The following is a 26,064-nucleotide window of genomic DNA, read 5'->3' as shown; positions in this document are numbered from 1 at the left end:
CCGACTAAATATGAATCAAGCAATCCAAAGCTTTGACTCTTGATTATGACGGGAAGTCATCCAATACTATACTAACATATTTTATATGACATTATCTGAGGGCATACCATTATCCAAGAGGTACTAAATGACGGATCGTTTTTCATTTTCTGCATTTTTTCTAGAAATATTATACCCCAATGTGTTGTGATGACTAATATCTCGTTAATCACATTACCCACATATGTGAATTTTTTTATACGGCTTTGCTAATGATTCCTACAAACTAAAATGGAAGCTTTTCAAACATTGACATCGAGAATATAGTTAGGACGACTACTTTTGACCGACCCTCGTACACCACATATTATATTATCACACTCTCAAAGGGAGAAGGGGTGTGGGTGAGTTTTGTTTTACGCCGCACTCAGCAATAATTCCAGTTATATGGCGGCGGTCTGTAAATAACCGATTATGAACCAGACAATCTAGTGATCAACAGCATGAGCATCGATGTACGCAATTGGGATACAATGACATGTGTCAACCCAGTAAAGTCCGTCAGTCGCCTCTTACGACAAACATGGGTTACATAGGCGGACCCAGAAGGGTGTGTTGTGCAGGGTGTGCGCACACGCACGCACGCACGCACACACACACACACACACCACCACCTTTTACCCTGAAAGTTTGTTCAATGACCATTGAAACTCGGTCGAAAATGAAGTGTGCACCCACACACATAGTTTTCGCGCGTAGTGCACACCCCACACACACACACTCAAAAGCTGCATCCGCCCCTGGGTTACTGAAGATCAATTCTTACCCGGATCTTCACGTGCAGAGAGAGGTAGGGAAAGAGAGTGAGTGAACGGGAGGGAAGGAGAACGAGTATTGCAACGAACAAGCTCATAACAAACTGGTGGATACAACGAACTGATTTTCCCGGACACTTCCTGTATATTTCAGTGAAAATGCGTAGACCGAACTACGGTTATAACCAACTAAATTAGCGTGCTTATACAGTAAGCTACGGTTATAACCAACTCCAAGCTACGGTTATAACTGATAAATTAGTTATACAGTAAGCTATTATAACCGTAGTTCTGATATACACATTTAACCGACTAAACTATACAAGTTGGCGGGACCGAAAAAAAAGTTCGTTTTACCAGTCAGCGCATTTGATCGTGTATATACTAGGCACAATTTATTACCCACGTGGTCAACGTATGGGTAGTTGCATACTAATCTCGTACGTCACACGTGTGTCGTATCGCGTTGACCTGTGTCGTAACGACTTGACCTGAGATTCTAACGATTTGATTGGATAACCGATGACCTCTCAATTAGGTCACATTCTGACGTAACTATTTTTTCATTCATAACAAACACGTGAATTCATTCATTCTACAACTTAAATGCATTGTGGGAATGTAAACATTGCGAACGTTGCCGTGTCGCTGTTTAATTGTGAGTCGAACTGAGACATTATATCTGTCGAAAAACATAAACGCAATGTTTCCACCAGTGATGTTAGCCGAATGAAGCAACTGGAAACCAAGAAACGAGGTGCAACGGAGTAGTTTACTGTAGGAGGCTGTACGAGGCGATGACAACTGACATGCATCGTGACGTCGGTTACCATGGCAGTGACGTCATTAGTGTGACGTCATGCAAATATTGTACTACAGTACAAAACTCTTCCTCAACCTCTTTATGAAACCGGTTTCGGTTTGAAACCAAAACATAACAAAAATACGCTTTTTGTCAATTTAAATGCATGTAAGACGTGGGTAATAAATAATACACTCTCGTCTCATTATTATATTATTATACGAACTTCGTGATCTTCCTATATATCTGACCTCGCTTCGCCTCGGTCAGATACCACAGGAAGGACACTCGTTTCGTATAATTCGTATGTAATGAGACCTCGTGTAGTATTCTCTATAATAAACGGCTATTGAAACGCATAGCATGCCAAGGCTCGCGTCTGCACAACGTCATTAGGCCATTGGGATGGTCCGTGGGGAATGTCTCAACGACAAGTGGCTGCACATTTCCACCGCCACTGGAACACCATTTCTGCACTGGTGAGACGCTACCAGAAGACAAATGACGTCATCGATCGGCCACGTTCTGACGTCCACGTGTAACAACGCCAAGACAGGACAGATGGATAAGGGTGACCCATCTTCGCCACAGGTTTCAGACTGTAGTGATGACTGCCGAACCATCCCAGGACTTCGCCGTATCCATCCCAACATAGTTCGACAACGTTTACGTCATCACGGGATCAGACCACGACGTCCCGCCATACGGCCTATCCTGACACAACGTCATCGACAAGCCTCGCCGAATGTCGTGCCGAAATCATGTCCGCAGACCCTTTGTTTTGGTGGAGAAATGTTGTTTTTACAGATGAGTCCAGGTTTAACATTTCCCATAGTGATGGACGTCAACGTGCCTATAGACGCGCGAGAGAACGTTATGCACAGGCCCGTGTCTTGGAGAGGAATCGCTTTGGTGGTGGTTCCGTGATGATTTGGGGTGGAATAACAGCACGCCAAAGAACTCCTTTGGTGATTGTTCAGGGCAACTTAACTGCTGTGGGCTACAGGGATCAAATTCTTCGACCTGTGGCAATTCCTTTCTACAACGTCATGGCCCTGGGTTAACATTCCAACAGGACAATGCCCGCCCTCATACGGCAAGGGTTGCTATGGATTTCTTTGCAACACCACAACGTTGACTTACTGTCTTGGCCTGCAAATTCACCGGATCTCTCCCCGATAGAGCATGTTTGGGACGAGATGGATCGACGTCTACGCCGTCTTCCTCATCCGCCAGATAACATCCTTGACCTTTGCAACAGAACTTGAGAGAATCTGGCGTGACATCCCACAAGCCTTCCTTGCACGTTTGATAGGCTCTATGCGTCGTCGATGCACTGCTGTTCTCAATGCCGATGGTGGACATACCTGTTATTGAGCTTGTGACATGGTCGTTTGACCCCTGTCCCGCTTGTGGACTCGTGATGTCATTGTGATTGACTTTTCAATTGAAATTCTCCTGATTTGTTATGGTCTCATGATCCCTCCATTAAAGTTTATATGTACCTTTGACATTGTTATCGTAATTTATCAACTGGGATAATATCTTGACAATGCACATTTTCTTTATGTGGCTAGTATATATTTTGCTATATCGTAGAAACAAGTAAGGGTACATGACAAGCACATTACATATATGGTGTGACAAGCACATTACATATATGATATGACAAGCACATTACATATATGGTATGGGGAGCACATTACATATATGATATGACAAGCACATTACATATATTGTGTGACAAGCAGATTACATATATGATATGACAAGCCCATTACATATATGATATGACAAGCATCTTACATATATGATATGACAAGCACATTGCATATATGGTATGATTAAGCGCATTACATATATGATATGACAAGCACATTGCATATATGGTATGACAAACATATTACATATATGGTATGACAAGCACTATTACATATATGGTATGACACGCACATTACATACATGGTATGACAAACATATTACATATATGGTATGACAAGCACATTACATATATGATATGACAAGCACATTACATATATAGTATGGGAGCACATTACATATAACGTATGAAAAGCACCTTACATAAATGGTTTGACAAGCACTCTTACATATATGATATGACAAGCACATTGCATATATGGTATGACAAGCACATTACATATATGGTATGACACGCACATTACATATATGATATGACAAGCACATTACCTATATAGTTTGACAAGCACTCTACATATATGATATGACAATCAAATTACATATATGGTTTGACAAGCACCTTACATATATGATATAACAAGCACATTACCTATATGGTTTGACAAGCACTTTGAAACTATTATATTTCGTTTCCACACCAATCACAGTAAGTATATAGCTTTCAGTTTAAAGCAGTATTTCATAAATCATCGTGTATGCGCCTTATCTGTATGCGTATTAATACACTCACTCTCAATAAATCACGAACATGTACAAACTCTATGACGCATTCAAACCCTCCCTACAAAGAGAAAAGTTCAAATTTCCCGTTGACCTTGAATTTCAGTAGAGACGAGATTTTAGGACACGGTTTTACTGCTAACCCTTTAATTGGCTTGTCCCGTACAGTCGGTAGCTAAGCGTTGAGAGGTGTAAGCTTGCAGACTTGCAACAAAGTCGGTGGAAACGTTACGTCGCTCATGTGAACACGGCAAAGTGGGGAGTAGCTCCAGAACGCAGGTAAACGCTTTGATTATTGTAAAGGTGAAATCTAGTGGAAGATCTTAGGGTGTAACATACTCATAGCATGGGCTAGCGCTCCTGTGAAACAATGCTGGCTTAGCGGGATTAAGAGACTGGTAACGCTTCACCTGTAATCGACATAGGTTTCTCGTGACTGCAAGGACAGGCTAGCACTAGTCAGAGTATCAGCTGCTCGTACAGGTGTCTATGGGGGCAAGACAACAGCTGGAAGGGTGCTAGGTATGTACAGGTCATATATTATCTCTTTTTAAGGTATTGTATACACGGATCTCTTCACAATGTGTTTTAGTGTCAGAATCAGTACATTCCAGTAAAAGCCACAAGCCTTCCATGCAACCCTTTTGGCAGCATCTGTGTGACATGCGATATATTATGTTGAATAACAACATACAAATACATAAATTACATTTTTAGTTTTTACTGATTTGACTTCGAAATGAATTTACTTTATTGATACAAGCAAATATTATGCAAAAATAATCTTGTTTGTCGTAGCTTACACGTTAACAAGGGACTGGATTGCAAAATATTTATTCCTAAATGGTATTTGTACCGGAGATCCAATTCTCTCAAGGAATGGTCCTTCCTGCGAGTCAGGGCACGCTATACTCATTCTCAGTATAAGAGCATTGAACCTTTGCGTATTGAGCAATGGGAGAGTTTAAATGAGTTTAGAATGAGTGTGTGTATTTGGTTAACACATCTCGATCTTCATCATGAATATATTTGCAGTAAATGAAGATCGGATTTGACAAAATACTTTCAAACGAAAATCAATATATGTAAGTCACGCTCCGGTACTGAGCGTACAGTTAAACATATATCACGAAATTGTCAGCATAACTCATGAAAACATATTAGTCAGCACACGATTTCCAATAAACACATGGAGTATATCTACAGCCACGTGATCAGCGAGGTAAATAAACAAACATTCAGAGAGATTCAATTTCAGTAACAGAAACCAGTATGTTTTCTTAACTGCACCATTAATTTCACTCCGGGCAGATAATCCATAAATACTGACATGGGATTCCTGGAAGGATATCATGTATCTACCGTGTGGATATCCAGGACATACGTCTGACTCGGAGATTGATAGAAGGTGATATCTGATATCTTATGATCAATCTTAAAACATGGACGTTTGACACGAAGGACGTCTGGCGAGACTCGAACATCACTAGGCGATTGTTTAACACGTAAACAAGCCTCACGACAAAACACCAGAAGACAGGGTGTGTGTTTACATTCTATCTTCGTGGTTGCTAGCATGGTTAAATTAATGGGTGAACAAAAAACTAGGACAGTGAAAAATACGAACGCCTGTCTAATGTGTCATATATACTGTCACTTTTGTCCAGATCGTTACAGTAACTAACAACGCGCTATAAAAACACATAAAAAACAAATGGGTCATGGTCGATGTTGTTGTTAGAGCAAGCTTTCATCATAATAATCAATCTGTCTATTCAACACGTATATGGTATATTTAAGATGTTATACTGAAATCTAGGTAGGGCTTCACATTTGGCAAATTTTCAGAAGTAACACAATATATTAAACCGTCGTGACAACAAAGATTACATTCATATTGGATCATGGTTTAAACTGAACCTAACAGGAAATGGATGTTCGATAATGATGTATTTCGTATGGGTATCAGTCAATTCATGTTTTGGACCTTCGATTTGCACTATTCCGGCGACTGTTTAAGCCTAGAAACGATTGATAACACTTGTATGTTCTTGTCAACTTGTTGCCCGGCAGTCTATATACCACAAGGCTAAGGTATGTGATTCTACATTAATTTAAACTCAGCGAATTCATGCAGCATAAAATATGATAAAATAAGTAAATAAATTGACATTTTATTACGTAGCTTTTGACTATGAAAACAGAGAAGCTACATTTCTATATAAAAAAATATTATTGCCTGGATTTGCCAATGACAATGCCCCTTTAGATACGCCATTTTGTGTACTTGCAGATATTATGGTCTGTTCTGGATTTCTACTGGATACAATATGGACACGGTTTGTTTAGAACAATGCAAAGATGGCATGGCCACCTCCAAGACAGCCGAACCAAATCCTGTGATAAGTGGAATGGAAGCGAACAGACAACCAGATATCCCTACAACTTGTGGACAAGGACGCGCACAGCCTTCTGAAGGCGCCTCAGCGGAAAAGCCATCCATTATCCTCGATGACGAAACATACAAATCCAAACTGAAATCCGCTCGTGGAAGATTAGAATCGTCAAAGGCCAGCTTCAATTTTCAAAAGTCTCGAGCAACAAGCAGCAATCACCATGTTAGCTTCACTGGGTCTAAGAGTAAGACGTTGTACCAGCTGCCGGTTGTCTATTTTGTCGTCAAAGCGGACAAAATGCCTTGCCTCCCTGAAAACTATCCTGATAGGTGTCAGAGAGAATCGCGTAAGGCTTATGCGGCGAAAAGTCGTCATCAGTTTCTTACAAGACGGAGGGAGAAGAAACGTCAGCACGACGCTAACGTCAAGCAGGTGAAAGCCCTAGGGTCGCAGGTAGGGCTTAAAGTTGAGCAAATGAAGACAAACGCCATTCAGTCAATCAGTCCTTGGCCTTCGAGGCAACCCACTACTCCTTTCAATTCATTATCTGAGAGATCAGATGTTAGATCTCAAGAAACGGTGTTTGTTAACGGTGATAATCTCTTGGACGATGATGAGAAATCTCAAGCATCTGGGGTTGATTCGGAGGGCTTCAATAGGTCTCAAGGGTGCCATGGGAAACCACACTTCTCAGCCTATGACATTGAACTTCCAGATCTCAAATGTAATACAAATAGATCAGATTCGCCCGATAGTTGTTCTTCTAAGAAAGTCCATTTTTCAAAGAATGTTTCTGGAGCCAAAGGTTGCAACATCCAGCTTCCAAGGGTAGATCAGAGTGCCGAAGACTTTATAGGATCTGCGACCAAGCAGCAAGAGCAACTCAAAGAACCAACAAGAAGTAAACTAGAACCCAACATGGTCCTTGACACAACGTCATCAAAGCCAAGACGCGCGACCAACCCTCTCAAACTTCCTAAAATCGACATGCTTTCTCCAATATACGACGAACTCATCCTGAAGACATTCCAGACCTTTATGACAAAGAAAACGCCTTTATCTGACCGAACGACAAGAGCCCTCCTCCAGAGGGTGACTGCCATTCTCCATCCAATGGATGATGACCCACCCCGCGTCCCTGACCGGAAGACTCCCAGTACAAGACCACAGACCAGACAGAACAGTTTCTTCTCCACAGAACCTGAAGCGTGCAACTCCCAGATGGGTTACATCGACGTGTCCAGCAGTGGCATGACAGTCGACGGCAAGTCGATGTCCATGTTGCTACGGGACGTGGAGTCGAGACAGAGACGGCTTCAACTTCAATCCACCTGCTTCCAGATGGTTCCTCCAGGCCTCAACCGGGAGCACTCGGAATCCATGCAGACTCTCGTGGCCTCTGACAAAAGACCTGAAATCTACATCCCTTCATGCTAAGGGTCTGTTTCAGGACGCAGAACATTTGCCCATATCCTTTCCTTGATTTCGGGACTCTTGTAATTCTGTGTCTTGTAGTCCACTTACCGTTCTTGACTTCGGGACTAACGTGTGCAAGCTTAATACCTTTAAGTGCAACGTGCGTTCATATACTGATCCTAGTTTCGAGACCTAAGCGTGTATCTTGTGTCCACATACGTTTGGAGTTAAATGTGCAACAAGTGTCCAATACAATTCCTAATTTCGTGACCTATGACATGGGCAACATGTGTCCACGTTAAGTTCCTGATTTCGGGACCAATGGTATGTGCAATGTGTGTCTACATACAGTTTGGTGATTTTGCTAAATCACGTGGCCACACGCTGTTCCTGGATTCGGGAACCATACCTACATACCTCTAAATACCTACCGTCGTGATAATGAATGGAACAATGTGTGATTATCCTTACCAACCAGTTTAGCCAAGAATACCCAGAAGCCTCTTTACCAATTTGAACTTAACACCATGCGTTTATGTACAATATTAACTCATATGAGATAGTGGTGTTCCGATTAATGGAAATAATCGAAGATTGGTCGAAGTGACCAAACGACCAAGCAATCGATCACATTTTCTCATAATCGAACACAAACGATTTTGGAACTGCTGTTTTAGTGTTTGAAACACTTGACGATGGAACATATTTTCGAAGTGGTCAGGGCCTGAAAACTTGTTAAATTCTTAGAAAACTCACTTCACTTTCTGAAAAGTCATGACTGAATATTTCTTGAAGACTCCAGAAAGTTTATGTTCATGATATATTACTCAGCACTTTAAAGTAGCAAGTTGCATCATGTTATACATATCTGCAATAACAACCTTGGTAGGAAAATCTGAAAAATGACGCTAACCAATTTTTTTCGATGATTGTTCGTTGGTAATGAAGCAATCATCAATTGTGACATTTCAACCAATTCCCAACACTAATATGAGATAGTATGTACTAACAGTGCGTTGTTAAAGAATTTCATTCCAGTGGCGCTGAACGGCATCGGCCATGTATGTTGTATGAGATCATATTAACAGGAGTTCCGTTATCAAAATCGTAGTACTGAAGACAGTCACTGAAACACTGCAAAAATAAGGTAAAAACAAATATGGTACACTTAAGGAAATACATCACCGCTGAATAACCATTTCTGGTTTAGTTTCATTGTTTGGCCACCATCATACACCTTGTATACTTGCTTTTGCCGACAGTTTAGTTCTATGTACTATGTTGCCGAACGCATGAGCTGCAAGACTTTGGGGGACAGTACCCAGCATAAGCAGTTACCATCAATGCGCCGTACTGTCAGGCTTCATGTCTGTAGAGGACAACTGATTCCAAGGCATTTCCGATATCTGACCGATTGTTTACGGTAATGGGTTAAGCGTTCAACATAATTATGTACACACTGATATTTATTGAATCTCTGCAATAAGTAGTTTGATGTTAAGTGGATGTAGAGAGGTCTTGTGTTGACATTCGATATCAGAGAAAGAATAAAATGTGATTGTTCTTGACCCAGTTTCCTACTTTTTGTTCGCCCTCGCTGACAAGCAAGGTTGTGCAGCTGTGTAGCTCACCCGGAACTTTACATCAGGTCAGGTGGGAGTAAAACTGGAACGAGTCACGGGGGCAATATTGTGATCACATATTGCTGTGCATACACTGAAGTTTATGTACCCAAACAGTTGACTTTGTGCCATGGTTTGCTGAAAGACATGTTTCACTCACTGTTCCTGTGATCATCATGAGCTGAAACAGGTATGGTTTTGTAAGGAGTTTTGAATATTTATTCACACTTTCTATTGCTACGTATGTCCTTCAGGTAATAAATATCTATTTTCGCATGCGCGAGTACCAGCCTTACTCGGGCAAATGCTGCTTTTCAGGGATACCATCCCTCACAGGCACATCAGGCGGACTTGTTCTGTTACAATAATACCACGGACCAGGCAATTAAGAAAATGTACACCAGCTTTTAAAGTCTGTAGGTTTGACACTGAAGATTAACCCCCTACACACTCTCCAACTGGGTTAGAATTGGTCTTCAGTAACCCATGCTTGTCGTGAGAGGCGACTAACGGGACAGGGTGGTCAGGCTCGCTGACTTGGTTGACACATGTCATCGTATCCCAGTTACGTAGATAGATGCTCATGCTGTTGATCACGGATTGTCTGACCAGTAGATTGTAAGACCGCCGCCATAGAGCTAAAATATTGCTGAGTGCAGCGTTAAACAACAAACCAAACCAACATACACTCTCTCCAGGCATACTGATTGACTGACTGAGTTTGGTTTTACGCCGCTTTTAGCAATATTCCAGCAATATCACGGCGGGGGACACCAGAAATGGGCTTCACTCATTGTACCCATGTGGGGATTCGAACACGGGTCTTCAGCGTGACGAACCAACGCTTTAACCACTAGACTACCCCACCGCCCCCTAAGCATACTATCCACTAGACAGAGCATGTTATTTTAACTACACCTGGAGGGGAGTTGACCGATATTAGTTCTTAGTTCGCAATCAACGCTGGATAACCACTCTAGCAGATCCTGGCAACAAAGGGAGTCAACTCAGATAATTTCACCCCAACACCAAGGTTCCTTGTGCCCTGACCCGATGTACACAATAGCACAGACAGCCTAAAATAGTACTGGGTTCACTTAAGAGTACACTTGGCATCGGATGGTGAGTGAGTGAGTGAGTTTAGATTTCGCTGCTTTTAGCAATATTCCAGCAATATCATGGCGGGGAACACCAGAAATGGCCATTGGATGGTACTGGTAAAGATAAAACTAGCGAAGTGAAAAATTACAGACGTGTTTCGTTTCATATATCTTTTATTTCAGCCATATTTTGCATGTACTCCAGGAGTTATCTGACCCGTGCTTGAGAGTAATTTTAAACATTCTTACGTTTAGCTTACATGGTTTATGAAAATGACTCCACTAATTAATAATGTACATCCATATTTCTCACTTCACTAAACTATCGGTAAGTCGGTAAGGTTTGTCCCAACAATAATTCTGGAAACATGAACAAAAAATAACTTGGTGAACCAATCAAATACCACAGAATCACAGGCAGTTTATTTCTTCATCACAAAAGACAGTTGGAGAGAGGGTCATGGGTTCACTGGTTGAAGTGTCCATCTGGACAGGGTACAGGTAGACCAGAGAGTTCAAGGAAACATTGAATTATCTGTCCGAGGTGAATAAATGGAGAGGGACAGTATTTAGTCAGTGAGGTTATAACTCTGAGGTTATTCTCTTCATTACCCACTGACCTTTCAGGCAAGAAAATGAAGAAATAGGCATGGAATGTGGACACTATAGAGTTGTATGGATAAATTTGAAGAGAGTCTTTTGTTCAGTTGATGTCATATAATGAATTTGTGAGATCAAGGGCAACTGATGACTTCTCAAAAGCGAAGAACTGTGGTGAATGATGGCTTCAACCGGCCAATCAGCATCAAGACTCGCTAAAATACATATGTACAAATATGGGAACGTTAACACATTATCACATTTGCATTGTGGGTAAAATACAGGGAATGACATATGCAACCATCCTCTCATCAGAACATCACGCTTCACACAACATACAGAGTCAATTTACACACAACCAAACACCCTGTATCTGAGGTAGATGATTCATCCACTGACAAATCACTTTACTTATGAGGTGTGACTGTACAGTTCAGAATATGAGATGACATTTCTCTCCTACAGCCTTCTGTAGAACTTATGTTTACTTCAGATGGTGCTGTGTTCATGTACACCCGTAAACATGTCAATCCTCATTCACATTTTCATTGAACAAGAGTAGCATTTCACTATTCATCTCCCATGATAATGGATGATGCTACAAGACGTATTATTGCACATGAAAGCAAACCCGTGCAGCTTCCTCTGCAGTGACAGTTTCACTCAGTCTAAGTAAACTTAGGCTCAGTATTATTTGTTACACTGCTATACTGAGTCTAACAAAACCTAGTAGAAGGTCACGTCAGCTCTTTTGGACTGACCAATCACAACACTGCTTACCAAATCACGAAAGTTAACATTACCGTTTGAACCTTTACCTAAAAAACTCGAATGATTCCGAATGCTATTTTCCGCACGATTGCTTCCGAGTGATCCACGCAATGAGTAAACAGTCGCTTAAAATAGTGTTTTTGTCAATACTCAAGGATGTCATCTTGCAAAAATATAAGCAAATAGTAACCATGTCATTAGAAACCCATAAGCGTATATACTGCAGGTCAAATATCTGTGTTTTATGCGGATTTTCGTTTGTTGATAGATCAGTGTCAGCGACCAGGGAAGAGAAAATCCAAAAAACGTTTTGTAAGTCCCGTCGAACCCAAACAAGTAGTCGTTGTCTGATTGGTTAAATCCGTTTGGCCATCTCGCGTTTGATTGGACGGTCATTGGTCGGTCATAGGTCGCTCAAAGGTTAGCTGACGCAACCTTGCAGTGTAGACTGCAGTATGAATTGTTGTAAGAGAAGACTAACAGGATCAGGTGGTCAGGCTTGCTGATTTTGTTGAAGCCTGTCAATAGTGAAGACTGGTGCTCATGACGTCAATCACTGGATCATCTGGCACAGACACAATTACTTACAGACTGTTGTCACATAGAATAACAATACTAAGTGTGACATTAAAACATGAACAAACTAACAATATCACTCAGTGGTCTCCAAGGAAACAGTCTTTTCATCCAGGCACCACAATGGACTTATGGAAGGATGGACAATGACTCACAGGACCTGAAGCCCTGGGTGTTTGTATGTACAGGCATGAAGGCATTAGTAAACAAGGCAGCTGTGACAAGGGCAGTTAGATACTTGGATATCACATCCTGCACATGACAGGGGAGGTAAGTCTGAGGGTACACATCAGTCAGTATTAAGAAGATGTCTTTTCCAGCAACACGGATACTAAGTATTGTAGGTCACATGACTGGGGAGGTAAGTATGTGGTTACACACGAGACCTTGAAATATGATCCAGTTTTCTCCAGCCACACTGATACTGGTAAGTGTAAGTCTTCAGACAGGGGAGGTAAGTATGTGGTTACACACGAGACCATGAAATATGATCCAGTTTTCTCCAGCCACGCTGATACTGGCAAGTGTAAGTCTTCAGACAGGGGAGGTAAGTATGTGGTTACACACGAGACCATGAAATATGATCCAGTTTTCTCCAGCCACACTGATACTGGTAAGTGTAAGTCTTCAGACAGGGGAGGTTAGTATGTGGTTACACACGAGACCATGAAATATGATCCAGTTTTCTCCAGCCACACTGATACTGGTAAGTGTAAGTCTACAGACAGGGGAGGTAAGTCTGTGGTTGCACATGAGACCATGAAATATGATCCAGTTTTCTCCAGCCACACTGATACTGGCAAGTGTAAGTTATTCAGACAGGGGAGGTAAGTCTGTGGTTGCACATGAGACCATGAAATATGATCCAGTTTTCTCCAGCCACACTGATACTGGCAAGTGTAAGTTATTCAGACAGGGGAGGTAAGTCTGTGGTTGCACATCAGTCAACATCAGGAAGATCCAGTCTTCTTCAGTAATACAGACACTGGGTAGTGCAGGTTCTCGTCGTATTCTCCATGGCCTTTCAGTTTCATCTGCAACAAATCTTTCTTTCATTCTATGGTTGTGTCAAGATGCACTGTAAACCAGCAAATCTTACCTAAGTAGTCTGGAACTGAAGCTTCTGAACAATTGCAAGTATGTGTATCATACAAAGGTGTACTTCATAGTTTCAATGTTTCTTTAATCTGGGAAATTTGTTTATCTGATCAATATTTCAGGACAAAGTATTATAATCCACTCCAAAATATATATAAACTTAAATTTGGAGATTCAAGCAAAACTAGCTCAATAGACACACACGTCACTATTTTATTTATTACAGGTACAAGTCTCATGAAATTCACAATAATCTCACGAGACTTCATAGCATGAAGGGGAGCATCTCATGAATGATGTGGCAAGCATTTACACAATAACTGTTAATACAGATCAGTACAGATTAACAGGGCATCATTGTAAAGTGATTTCCATGCTTACTTGCATCATCAATCTGCATCAGCTCTTCACTTATCACAGTACTTGAGACATTAATGTTCTCCCTTGAATATTGCTAAAACTGGCAAATAATGAACTCACTTAATCACTCTCTAATGCTCTCATAAAACATAAAACTTAAACTAAAAATATTCTTTTGATAGACATACCTGAACATCACTGATGTCCTTTCACATTGTAGAAACATGCAATAGAATATTCACTGACATTATAACTGATGAAGACGACATCTGAGATTTAAAACAAATAACAAATCCAAGGATTATTATGCATTATTTTGACACATAGTTACAAGGTTACCTGTTGATGTAACTGCCAGATTTTGTCATCGTAATTATCTGCAACTGTGATATCAAACTTGTCCGAGGCAAGATCAACAAATGCCTGTAACGTTGGTCCCCTGTGAGGAGCAAACATCACAGCCTGACCCCCAGGGCGGAGCAAGGAATACACCAGACCAACAAGGTCACTGCGACCCTCGTCAAAGAAAAAACTGAAAAAGAATGGAAATTGGATGTTTTGCAAAGAAGCCCCAAAACTTCACCCTAAAATTTGCTTATAAATAGCTTCTCATCAGGAATCTTGTAATTTATCTGATAAAACTTCTAGATTGTTTCACAGATGAGCATACATAAATATGGTAACAGTGAAAATGTAAACAAGACACAAGATATAACATGTACTGTAAGCATGTTGTTTTTTATAAAGTCCTTTTGTCAGATGTTCTTCCCTTCACCTGCTTGCATGTGAAGAAGATGAAGTGAGGTGCTACTGAGATACCATGCAGCATGCATACCCATCTCAGATGTAGTATACTGACTCAAAGCTGACCTGGCGTTGTTTATTCCACTTAATGTTGAGCACCAGGCAGTGATACAACAAGTACCACCTTATAACATCTTCGCTATCAGATGGCCAGGGATTAAACCCTTGACACCCACCTTATAACATCTTCCTTATCAGATGACCAGGGATTAAACCCTTGACACCCACCTTATAACATCTTCCGTATCAGATGACCAGGGATTAAACCCTAGACACCCACCTTATAACATCTTCCGTATCAGATGACCAGGGATTAAACCCTCGACACCCACCTTATAACATCTTCCGTATCAGATGACCAGGGATTAAACCCTCGACACCCACCTTATAACATCTTCCGTATCAGATGACCAGGATTAAAACCCTTGACACCCACCTTATAACATCTTCCATCTTATCAGATGACCAGGATTAAACCCTTGACACCCACCTTATCACATCTTCCGTATCAGATGGCCAGGAATTACACCCTTGACACCCACCTTATAACATCTTCCGTATCAGATGACCAGGGATTAAACCCTTGACACCCACCTTATAACATCTTCCGTATCAGATGACCAGGGATTAAACCCTTGACACCCACCTTATCACATCTTCCGTATCAGATGGCCAGGGATTAAACCCTTGACACCCACCTTATAACATCTTCCAGATGATCAGATGACCAGGGATTAAACCCTTGACACCCACCTTATAACATCTTTTCAGATCAGATGACCAGGGATTAAACCCTTGACACCCACCTTATAACATCTTCTTCAGTGACCAGGGATCAGATGGCCAGGGATTAAACCCTTGACACCCACCTTATAACATCTTTTCAGTATCAGATGACCAGGGATTAAACCCTTGACACCCACCTTATAACATCTAACATTTTGACACCCACCTTATAACATCTTTCCAGATTGTATCAGAGCCAGGGATTAAACCCCTTATGACAACCCACCTTATAACATCTTCCTCGATCAGATGACCAGGGATTAAACCCTTGACACCCACCTTATAACATCTTCCGTATCAGATGACCAGGATTAAACCCTTGACACCCACCTTATAACATCTTTGTATCAGATGGCCAGGATTAAACTCTTGACACCCACCTTATAACATCTTCCTCGATTATCAGATGGCCAGGGATTAAACCCTTGACACCCACCTTATCACATCTTCCGTATCAGATGACCAGGGATTAAACCCTTGACACCCACCTTATAACATCTTTGTATCAGATGGCCAGGGATTAAACTCTTGACACCCACCTTATAACATCTTCCGTATCAGATGGCCAGGGATTAAACCCTTGACACCCACCTTATCACATCTTTCGTATCAGATGACCAGGGATTAAACCCTTGACACCCACCTTATAACATCTTCTGTATCAGATGACCAGGGATTAAACCCTTGACACCCACCTTATAACATCTTCTGTATCAGATGACCAGGGATTACACCCTTGACACCCACCTTATAACATCTTCCGTATCAGATGGCCAGGCATTAAACCCTTGACACCCACCATCCTGGCGGATACTCTCTCCACTAGACCAGTCACAGGCAAGTAAGGCACTGTTTTCAACCTAGCTGGCACCAATGATAAAATCAGCCATGGTGTTGACATGATTGTGGTCACAAACATAAAATGTATGATGTGGCCTAATTTCAAATCTGAAGTAATTGCTTTGTAATGGACCTATTTTATGGCTTGATATATCAACACCCTTACCAGTCAGCACAAAGTACACAGTCGAATCTGTCCTCCAGATCTTTAGCTGCCTCGTCTGGGCCCCAGCGGAGTAACCTGGATAAACCATTATGGAAGTAAGAAGTTTGCCATGGATACAACAAAACAAGACGAACAATATTGTCCTGAGCTTAACGCACCACCAAACAATTCTTAATGTGGTCTTCTAATCACAACATCAATGCAGACCAAACATTCCTTGTTCATTCTAATAATATCAACAACTGTTAATTTCAAGACAGCTTGAATCCACAGTGTGTTTCAGTGAGAGAATCAATAAGACAGGATGAAATACACAAAAATGCAGTAGGCATAAAATGTGTAAGTCCACACTTACTGCACTAATGGACCCAGTTGACATGACAGCTGCACTAATGGACCCAGTTGCCATGGCAGCTGCACTAATGGACCCAGTTGTCATGACAGCTGCACTAATGGACCCAGTTGTCATGACAGCTGCACCAATGGACCCAGTTGCCATGACAGCTGCACTAATGGACACAGTTGTCATGACGGCTGCACTAATGGACACAGTTGCCATGACAGCTGCACTAATGGACCCAGTTGCCATGACAGCTGCACTAATGGACACTGATGCCATGACAGCTGCACTAATGGACTTAACCTGTCATGCCAGCTTTACTGATGGACTTAGTTGCCATGACAACTGCAATGATGAATGTAACCTGTCATAATGGCCACAGTACCTGGAAGACACGGTCGTGGTACCAAAGCTGTCCTTGTTCTCACTGATCATCAAGTCTAGATCTAAACCGAAAGGAAAATAAACTTACCATAGGGACACAGCAAAATAATGAAACTAAAGACTTGTGACAACACTTAAACTAGAACTAATACTTTTCATAGATTAAGGAATAAGAGAAAAATCTTTCTCAAAATGTAGCACAAAGTATAAAAAAATATAAGACTACCTCTTCAACAAAACCAACTATGATCTTGTCAGGTTATCAAGTTTATTGATCATGACAGTCATAAATTGCCCATTTGGCTTTGAATGTTAAATGCAATGGTTTAACACTGCACTCTTCAAAAGCAAAAGGGACCCACCTTAAGACCTTAACAGTGTACTTGATGTTAGGTGCTTCAAAACACATGATTACATTTTTGCCTCGAGGTATATTTAGTTGCTGAACCATCCATATACATAATTATATATCTTGATGTGGCACATATGTATTCTCAATAAATTACAGTTGGAATTCATTCCAAGCAAATACTTCTACTTTAAACAAAATGAAGATACGTAAGAAGACTATTTATATCTAAAATATAGTAAGTAGTGCAGTAAGTAGAGACCCGTGAAGATCCGGGTTAGGATTGGTCTTCAGCAACCCATGCGTGTCATAAAAAGGCAACTAACAGGATTGGGTGGTCAGGCTCGCTGACTTGGTTGACACAATGATCAATGCTCATGCTGTTGATCACTGGAGTGTCTGGTCCAAACTCAGTTATTTACAGACCGATGCCATATAGCTGGAATATTGCTGAGTGCGGCGTTAAACAACAAACAGAGAAACAAACAAAACTAAGTTCAACTCACTTGTAACCGAGTCTCCATTACCATCCGTGAGCACAACACAAGACGCTTCAGTGCAAGCAGCCACCTGCAATTAAACACATGTCAATATAAGTCTCTGTATCATGTATACATGAATCTCCTCATCTCCTACATCTGAGGCATTTCAGTGTCAGTGAAGTATGAAGTTTTAAACACTGACATAGCAATGTTGAAATATTAAAAAGGTCAACACGGGCATAAACTTGTTTGCCATATCTGAGATTCTACTTACAGCCATACCTGCCAGGCATGTCATCCCTCCTCCGAGTTCTATAACACTTTTATTCCTGGAACAGGAATAACCAAATTATGCCACATCAGCAAAACTTCAGCAACTCAACAAAAGGAAGACAAATGCTACTTACTTTCTGTCTATTTCAGCCATTTTTCCTTAATTAATTCATGTTGATCATGTACCTGTCTATATAATCATATAATACTCAACATAAGATAGGAAAAACAAGTTATGTAATTCTATCTAAATATATACTTTACATCGGATGACAATCAGTTTGGGCTATCAATGCAAGATACAAACATCACTATCAAAAGTGTCCTACTGACAAACAAGGATAAGTTGGACCGAAGCAGAGAATGCGCTTACAAGCAAACCAATTTGGTTTGTGAAAATGTAGAGCAGAGGTAGTCTAGTGCAGGTGCATTGCATGACGATGAAATTGATTCTGCGCATAGCTGCACACGCCTTGCTCATAAGACTCTCACGTCGGTGTAGCAAGCCGCACTAAACTTGATCGCAGACAACCTGCGTCCCCTTCGCTAACAATGGCAAGCGCCAGTATGCGGCACTCATACATGCTAACACAGGTCAATTGTCAGGTCGGTGCTCAACGTATCCTCGTTTGCCAGTAGTACATAATGAGTTCTAACCTGGGGGATATCTCTTACCTAAACCAGTTTACATCCTTGAGACAGTGATGTGTCATAACTTCTTCAGAAGGCCAGATACCTATCAAAGAACAAACAGTTACAACTCACATATTGGCAATAAGAGGCTAATCTTTAAGAAAGGCCTTTGGGGTGTGGAGGCAGGGGTTATGGGGGTTGGGTGGGGAAATGTACCATAGACAGTAAAATAATCACTGTTTCATTTAGTTATATAATACAGGGGCGGATACAGCTTTTTGAGAAAGTGGGGGTGCACACTTCACGTGAGTTTCAATGGTCATTCAATAAACTTTACGGACAAAGGGGATTGGGGGGTGGGGTGCGAACCCCTGCAGCCCCCTCTGGATCTGCCTATGTAATATATTTTTTATTAATTGTTTTCTAAGATCAACAGAACAAAAAATCCAAACTAAATGTCACCTTTTCATTTTGTCACCTGTGACTTAGCTGGGTCTATCTATTTTCAAGTTCAATTTAGGTTTTCCAAAATATTAGCAAAATATTAGTCCCCAAAAGCTGATAAAATATTAACAAATGTTTTCAATGTTTGAATTGATCTACTGTATTTAATGACCAAGTAATATATATCTGTGAACAAAAATGAAGAATGAGACTGTATTATGTGCTTTCTGAATGACAACTTACATATATTGCCTGTGTTGTTAAATCCAAGAAGAGAATCTAGCTTCACCGTACTCTCAGCTCGCAGTTGTCTGAAGAAAGAGTCTTTTGTCATTAAATTGGAATCCACAAAACCTTTCATTTATACTACTCAACTCTTGATATGAATAAACCTATGTGTCAATCTATCTAAATATACAATTGACATATTATGAAAATCACTTTTGCGTCTCCAGGCAAAATTAAAAATATCACTATAAAATTGTAGCTGAATGATCATACTAAACAATCTGGGTTGATAAACAAATTTTATTTCATACCAAAATATTCCAATTTTCGGCAACATTCCAGCTAATTTTGGGGCACAAGTGGCCAATTCATACATTATGCAGAGTTACATCCCTTAGGCACACCAGACACCTAAGACTGTGGGTTCAAATCCCAGTTTGCTCTGAGGTGAGGTGAAATTGGGTTTAACGTCGTGCTTGAGAATATTTCGCTCATATGACGACGTGCATGCGTGTGAATGTGTATGTGCGGCTGATTGTACTAGCCCAGACTTATGCTGGTTTTATAGTGCTAGCTCACTGAGATACCATGCCGCAGTGAAGCATGAATACCCCACTCAGACACATTATACTGACTCCGAGCCGACCAGTCCTTCTTGTACCCATTAATGCCGAGCGCCAGGCAGGGACCAACAAGTAACATATTTTAATGTCTTTTGGTATGAGGCGATCGGGGATCGAACCCGCGACCTTCCGCTCTCCGGGCGGACGCTCTAACCACTACACCACGGATGCGGTCCAGTTTGCTCTGACTGTGCTCTTACTATTGGAGTGCTCTGCTACTCTGTGTACAGTCAAGTTTTGGAAGCAAGCGACAAACAGTGAGTGAGTGTGGTTTTATGCCGCTTTTAGCAATATTCCAGCAATATCACGGCAGGGGACACCAGAAATGGGCGGCAAACAGTGATGACATGACACAATTTACCTGATGATTAAGTTTAGTTTTTCAAAATCATGAGATGTGTACGTGAACCAGTCAGCATCAGAACTCCTGTCTTCAACAACTTTGGACTGGAACAGGCCGAAGCACTGGAACCTTCGTACTGAGAATATCCGGTCATCTGGGTCACTTGATCGGTCACCAACCAGAGCCTGGATCAAGGTAACAAAATTACACATGATGTTACCAGAGGTTGATCAATATTCCAAAAGATACCTGAACACATAAACAACCAACACATAAAAGGGTAAGTGTTCCACCCATAACCCCCACTTGAAATGTATTTTATTTATTACGATTATTTCGAGGGGTTAGGGTTTAGGGTTTAGGCTTAGGCTTTTTACAAAAACCATAGGCCTATATTCTTAGGCATAGAATGATTTACAAATAGAGGAGTTACGGGTGGAAATCTTTCCCATTAAAGTATAGAGTTATACTAATATTGTCACTGAACAATAGATCACATTAATAATAACTGGTCAGGGATGTCATGTTGGTACCCAGGTCCAACTGTGGACCATCTGACCCAAGTACCAATGAGCAAATGTCCTACCACATAGTTTTCCGGAAACTAATCACCAAATAATCATGTGGGAAAAATGGCATAAACAATATCACACGCATCTGCAGGAACTATACATATGAAATGACATTTGGAATATAGTTTTTCCCTTTATTTCCTATATTTCTGGAATTCAGCAAAATATCGCGATTGTGTGCTGTTCAACTGGCAGTAGTTTTACTCAAGTCAGTAAACGGTTCAAGATAAGTAAATTGTGGCTACTAGTGAAAACGTGTTGGATTTATGCAAAAAAAGGCATTTGGAAACAATAAAACACTGTCTCACTCTTGCGAGTATTTTCCACCGGTGTTTGGCTGCAGATGTGTTTGTGGTAGGTATCACAGTTCCGTTGGTGCCCATCGTCCTTCCCTTGTCGAGATTCGTAAACAACTCACTCGTCTCCAAGTTCAACAAACAGAATCTTCAAATCATGAGAATTTCAAGGGAGGTAACTCCGTCGTTATCCCAAAACGCGCACCTGCTCTATTTTAATTCTGTGGTAGACCTCACGCCTTACTGGGCGTTGACTTTGCAGACGACATAATGTTACACCGAGTTACATACAAAGTATGCAGGTTATAGTAAGATAGATGCAGTATCCAGTACGGTATAATATTTAACACTAGTTCTGTGAGTGATTGAGTATATTACGTCGCTGTTAGCAATGTTCCAGCAAATTCAAAGATTGGACCCAGGCCTACTTCATCATACACTACAACTATTAGGTCACCATCTCAAGAAGCCTTGGATTCATTTCACTCTTGAGTTATACATTTTCCGGTTAAGGACAATGCAAAGCATCTTTTTGAAAGATAACTTTCTTATCCTGCTTTACCATAAAATCAAAGTGTCTGTCGATTTCCTTATAACTTACATTTCATCGTCTTTTTGTGCTACGGATTTTTCTTAAATATTCATTGACATGATTTATTTCCACACCAGTCTGTAATAAGTGTAAGATGGCCACAACAGTTAAAATGACAACTAAACTGTTCGAAGCTGACGGTCAATCAGTGTTGGTGCTGTATTTCGCCAGTGTTGTTGCTGTATTTCGCCAGTGGTGATGCTATATTTCGCTTACTGAATGTAGAGCTCTGTTTGTTAGGAAGAGTGAATGAGTGAGTATGGTTTTACGCCGCTTTTAGCAATATATTTCAGCAATATCATGACGGGGGACGCCAGAAATGGGCTTCACACATTGTACCCGTGTGGGGAATCGAACCCAGGTCTTCGGCGCGATGAGCGAACGCTTTAACCACTAGGCTACCCCAACGCCCCGTGTGTTATAGTTAGGAAGAAGGCTGTTGCAGACTAAGAGATGAATTTTTTAAAAATATTTAAAAAATACTTATTTCCGTCAAATTTCTATGGTCTCTCTATTAGAACCAGTGTCCATAAGGAAAAATACCAGTCAAAATAAGGACTGATATCATTTTTGTCGCTGATGCTTCAAATTTCGAAATGTCCTCCATAAATTTAGACTGAGGCCTTGTTGTGACATCTGGAAGAATGGTGTACTGGTAGGTACACTTGCAATAGATATAGCTGTCGGCTGTCTTGTGATGGTGCCTGTTTTGGTCGTCAAGCAGTTCGTCCACCAGTGACACCACGTCATAGAAAGTACGTTTTCTGTTGTACCGACGTAATCAACATATGCAATCAACGGCATCCGTCGTCATTTCTGTTCTTTACAAAAAGCAGATTCTAACTCTCCTCCTAATTTACAGACGGCGACGCGAACGTTTAGAAGATGCAACTGAATTCTGGAGGGTTCCATAATGGCCTTTGTGTGGTATTACATTTAATGCAGGGACACAGTCAAAGAAATGAGATGGTAGCCCCAGATTCACGATACTATTCATGAGGTCTGGGCATCACTGTAGGGTGCTCCCATTTTCTAGAACGATAAAAGATGGTCCACACCTTGGAAATGTGCTAGTCAATACTCCACTTTGTTTAGCATTATTAATAAAAAAGGTTTTTGTGAGAATTTTGGAGATTAACTTGTCCGTTACCACATATGAACATTTCGCCGGATTTGTATTAAGTGTATTTTGTTGTTAGACGGCTAGAGATCGAACCGCAGATTATATATTCTCCGGGCATTCACTAGACAATGGAGGTGACCTTCATAGGTACAGTGCATTCAGTGATCGTGCGAGACTGAATGATATAGTATATCCTAAAGATTTGCATTACGTTTTTACCCTTAGATCCTTCCGTAAAACGTATCGCAACTCCCATGATTTTACTGACCGTCAAATTTATTGTCGTAGGTAAGAGTGCTTCGTTAAACTGGGCCCTAGATATTCGGAAAGATGCATGTGTTCAGTATAGTGTAGACTCGTGCTTTGAGAATAAACATTTAAGCTCGTTATTAACCAGGAAAGGTTGGTGTTTTTAGGGTCATCCACTGAATGTTTTAGGTACAGTACAACCAGAAATTATTGAGAATTTAAAGATTGTACTTTTCAAAAAAAAATTCACTCATTACTCACGTATTAAATGTGAATATTAGCAGAACATAACTCCAGATTCAAAGACAGGTGAACAGTTAGTATTTTGTCAAGTCACCATAGGCAACAATGCAGGTTTCAATGCGGCGGGGCATACTACTGATCAAAGAAGTTAGAAAGTTGTGGTCCATGCTGTCCCAATATCGGACCACCTCTTCTTTCATTTCAGCAATATTTGTCAGATTTTTCTTATTGACACTTTCCTTCATAAGTCCCCAAACATTTTCTATTGGATTTAGGTCAGGGCTATAGCTTGGTCAATCTAATAATGTCATATTTTGGGTCCTAAACCAGGCCTTTAAATGCTTTGAACGATGTTTTGGGTCGTTGTCCTGCTGGAAAATCCAAAACTTTCCATAGAACACGTGAGCAGATGGAAGTAAATGTCCCCTTGAGAATATCTGTGTACCGCTCACTGTTCATATTCCCTTCAAATACACAGAGGGGCGTTGCCCCTAACACAGATATGCCACCCCACACGTTAAATATCGGACTGTACTTTGGGCGCTGATAAAAGGTTTTTCAGTTTGATCCAGAATTTCAGTATATTAGGAAACAGCCACACAGAAATTTCATCTGAGAAATCACATTGTCCCAGTTACAATTTCTATGCTGTAAGCACCAGTTCAACCTTCGCTCCTTTTGTTCAGGTTTCATGATCGATGATGGAATTCCTCGACTTTTCTGCCACCCATTGCATGCAGCTCAGTTCTAATTGTCTCCTTACAGACAGCCACAGTTCCTCTATCAATCATATCCAGCCTTAGGTTTACTAAACTCCTTCGTTTGTTTTTAGAAACAAGAATACCAAGCCGCCTCCTGTCACTGACAGTCAATTTTCTGGGCCTACCTGCGCCTCCATGGTGCTCAATGCCATATCCATTTGCAATATTTTTTCAAAACACGATACACAGTGGACAAAGGGATGCCTGTTCTACTTGAAATCACTTTAGCTGATCTGATGTCCTTGTTATAATACTCTAAAATCAACTTCCTCTTCTCTAAATCATCCTTACTGAGGATCAATGAAAATGTCGACTGCTAGCAAGTAAACAGAGGGATAACTCTTCACAAACTAATGAAAAAAGATTAACGGAGTTGTCTCTCTTGAATGAAACCAAGCACTTGATAGCTGGTCAAGGTTGTTTAGAATAGAAATCCAAGTAAACAGATTCCTAAAATTCCCTATAATTTCTGGTCATACTATAACAGTCCACCTGTGATAATTTGAGAGTAAATGTACAATGAACACTATTTCAGTACTTCAGGGTGTACATATTGTGTGAAATAGCCAAACATGAGAAACCACGTGAAAAGGGAGATAACAGACCACTGATCATACGATTATTGCCCCTATCAGCAGATCCTATCATAGCTAAGAGCTGTAACTCTGCATAGCGCATTGCAACACCTTTGAACACTGCACTATCCCAGCAATGTACTTATCAGAAATTAACTTCCTAGTTGCAACACATATACAGGATGACAGGATCAACTGTCTCTGAAAGCCAAAGTATCTCCCTGACACAATTTTTCTTATTTCTAGTGACCTAGTTAATGCATGTTGCTCCATCAACATCGACTGATCCAGGAATTTTAAAGGGGGGGGATACTACCTTGAGCATATATCTTGCATCTAGGTCAACCACCATACACTGATCAAGCTAAACTGTGAGACCACCATTGCTTTGTTTGAATCATGTTACTCAAGATCCAGTGACTACAACTGCTAATAAAGTGTATACTAAATGGGATATTATTCCATAACTTCACTGGGATATCATTCTGACTGACAGGACATCATGAGTGACTGAGTGAGTGAGAGAGTTTAGGATTACGCTGCACTCAGCAATATTCCAGCTATATGGCGGTGGTCTGCAAATAATCGTGTCTGGACCAGACTATCCAGTGATCAACAGTATGAGCATTGATCTGCACAATTGGGATACGATGACATGTGTCAACCAAATCAGCGAGCCTGACAACTCGATCCCGCTAGTCGCCTCTTACGACAAGCATGGGTTACTGAAGACCCAGATCTTCACGGGTCAGGACATCATGCCACTTTTTCCCACCTCTTATTGGCCACTGGTATGGTGTGGTCATTTCTGAAATTTGATAGTCAACTATGATTATAACAAAACCCAAAGGGACCACAATTTTATGTAGTTAATTACAACCATAGTTCATTATACACATTTTAAAAATATTGTGTATTATATACATCAGTTCCTAATAAGAGTGTTTCTTATAACATGCATGGACACCAATGCAAAATCTTTAA

The 26,064-nt window shown here is 40.8% G+C and overlaps 2 protein-coding genes and 1 long non-coding RNA gene across 4 annotated transcripts; 2 read left to right on the top strand and 1 right to left on the bottom strand.

Moving 5' to 3' along the window:
* Window positions 1-6,339: 6,339 nt before the first annotated feature.
* Window positions 6,340-8,510, top strand: LOC124273669. The gene has a single exon (XM_046708942.1). It carries the CDS (start codon window positions 6,366-6,368, stop codon window positions 7,866-7,868), a length of 1,503 nt encoding a protein of 500 aa, XP_046564898.1. The 5' UTR covers window positions 6,340-6,365; the 3' UTR covers window positions 7,869-8,510.
* Window positions 8,511-12,278: 3,768 nt separating this feature from the next.
* LOC124273667 (calmodulin-lysine N-methyltransferase-like) lies at window positions 12,279-21,675 on the bottom strand. 2 transcript variants are annotated; one of them, XR_006897711.1, is made up of 11 exons: window positions 21,550-21,675; window positions 20,688-20,854; window positions 19,719-19,786; window positions 19,074-19,134; window positions 18,400-18,454; window positions 18,150-18,213; window positions 17,296-17,356; window positions 16,571-16,645; window positions 14,314-14,506; window positions 13,369-13,550; window positions 12,279-12,902 (listed from the first exon to the last, which is right to left on the bottom strand). XR_006897711.1 is itself a non-coding variant. In XM_046708940.1 (10 exons), exons 1-10 carry the CDS (start codon window positions 21,622-21,624, stop codon window positions 13,467-13,469), a joined length of 903 nt encoding a protein of 300 aa, XP_046564896.1. In that variant the 5' UTR covers window positions 21,625-21,675; the 3' UTR covers window positions 13,243-13,466. The 2 variants fall into 2 exon arrangements, 1 of the variants encoding a protein (XP_046564896.1); XM_046708940.1 differs by lacking the exon at window positions 12,279-12,902 and having other exon boundaries at window positions 13,243-13,550.
* Window positions 12,797-13,490, top strand: LOC124273668. The gene is made up of 3 exons (XR_006897712.1): window positions 12,797-12,877; window positions 13,250-13,347; window positions 13,438-13,490. It is a non-coding gene; the product is annotated as an uncharacterized LOC124273668 (long non-coding RNA).
* Window positions 21,676-26,064: the final 4,389 nt, after the last annotated feature.

The sequence above is a fragment of the Haliotis rubra genome, unplaced genomic scaffold (assembly GCF_003918875.1).
Source record: "Haliotis rubra isolate DU_JTF1 unplaced genomic scaffold, ASM391887v1 Scf183, whole genome shotgun sequence".
In the NCBI taxonomy this organism is placed as follows: domain Eukaryota; kingdom Metazoa; phylum Mollusca; class Gastropoda; order Lepetellida; family Haliotidae; genus Haliotis; species Haliotis rubra.
This window is presented reverse-complemented; position numbering and strand designations above follow the sequence as displayed.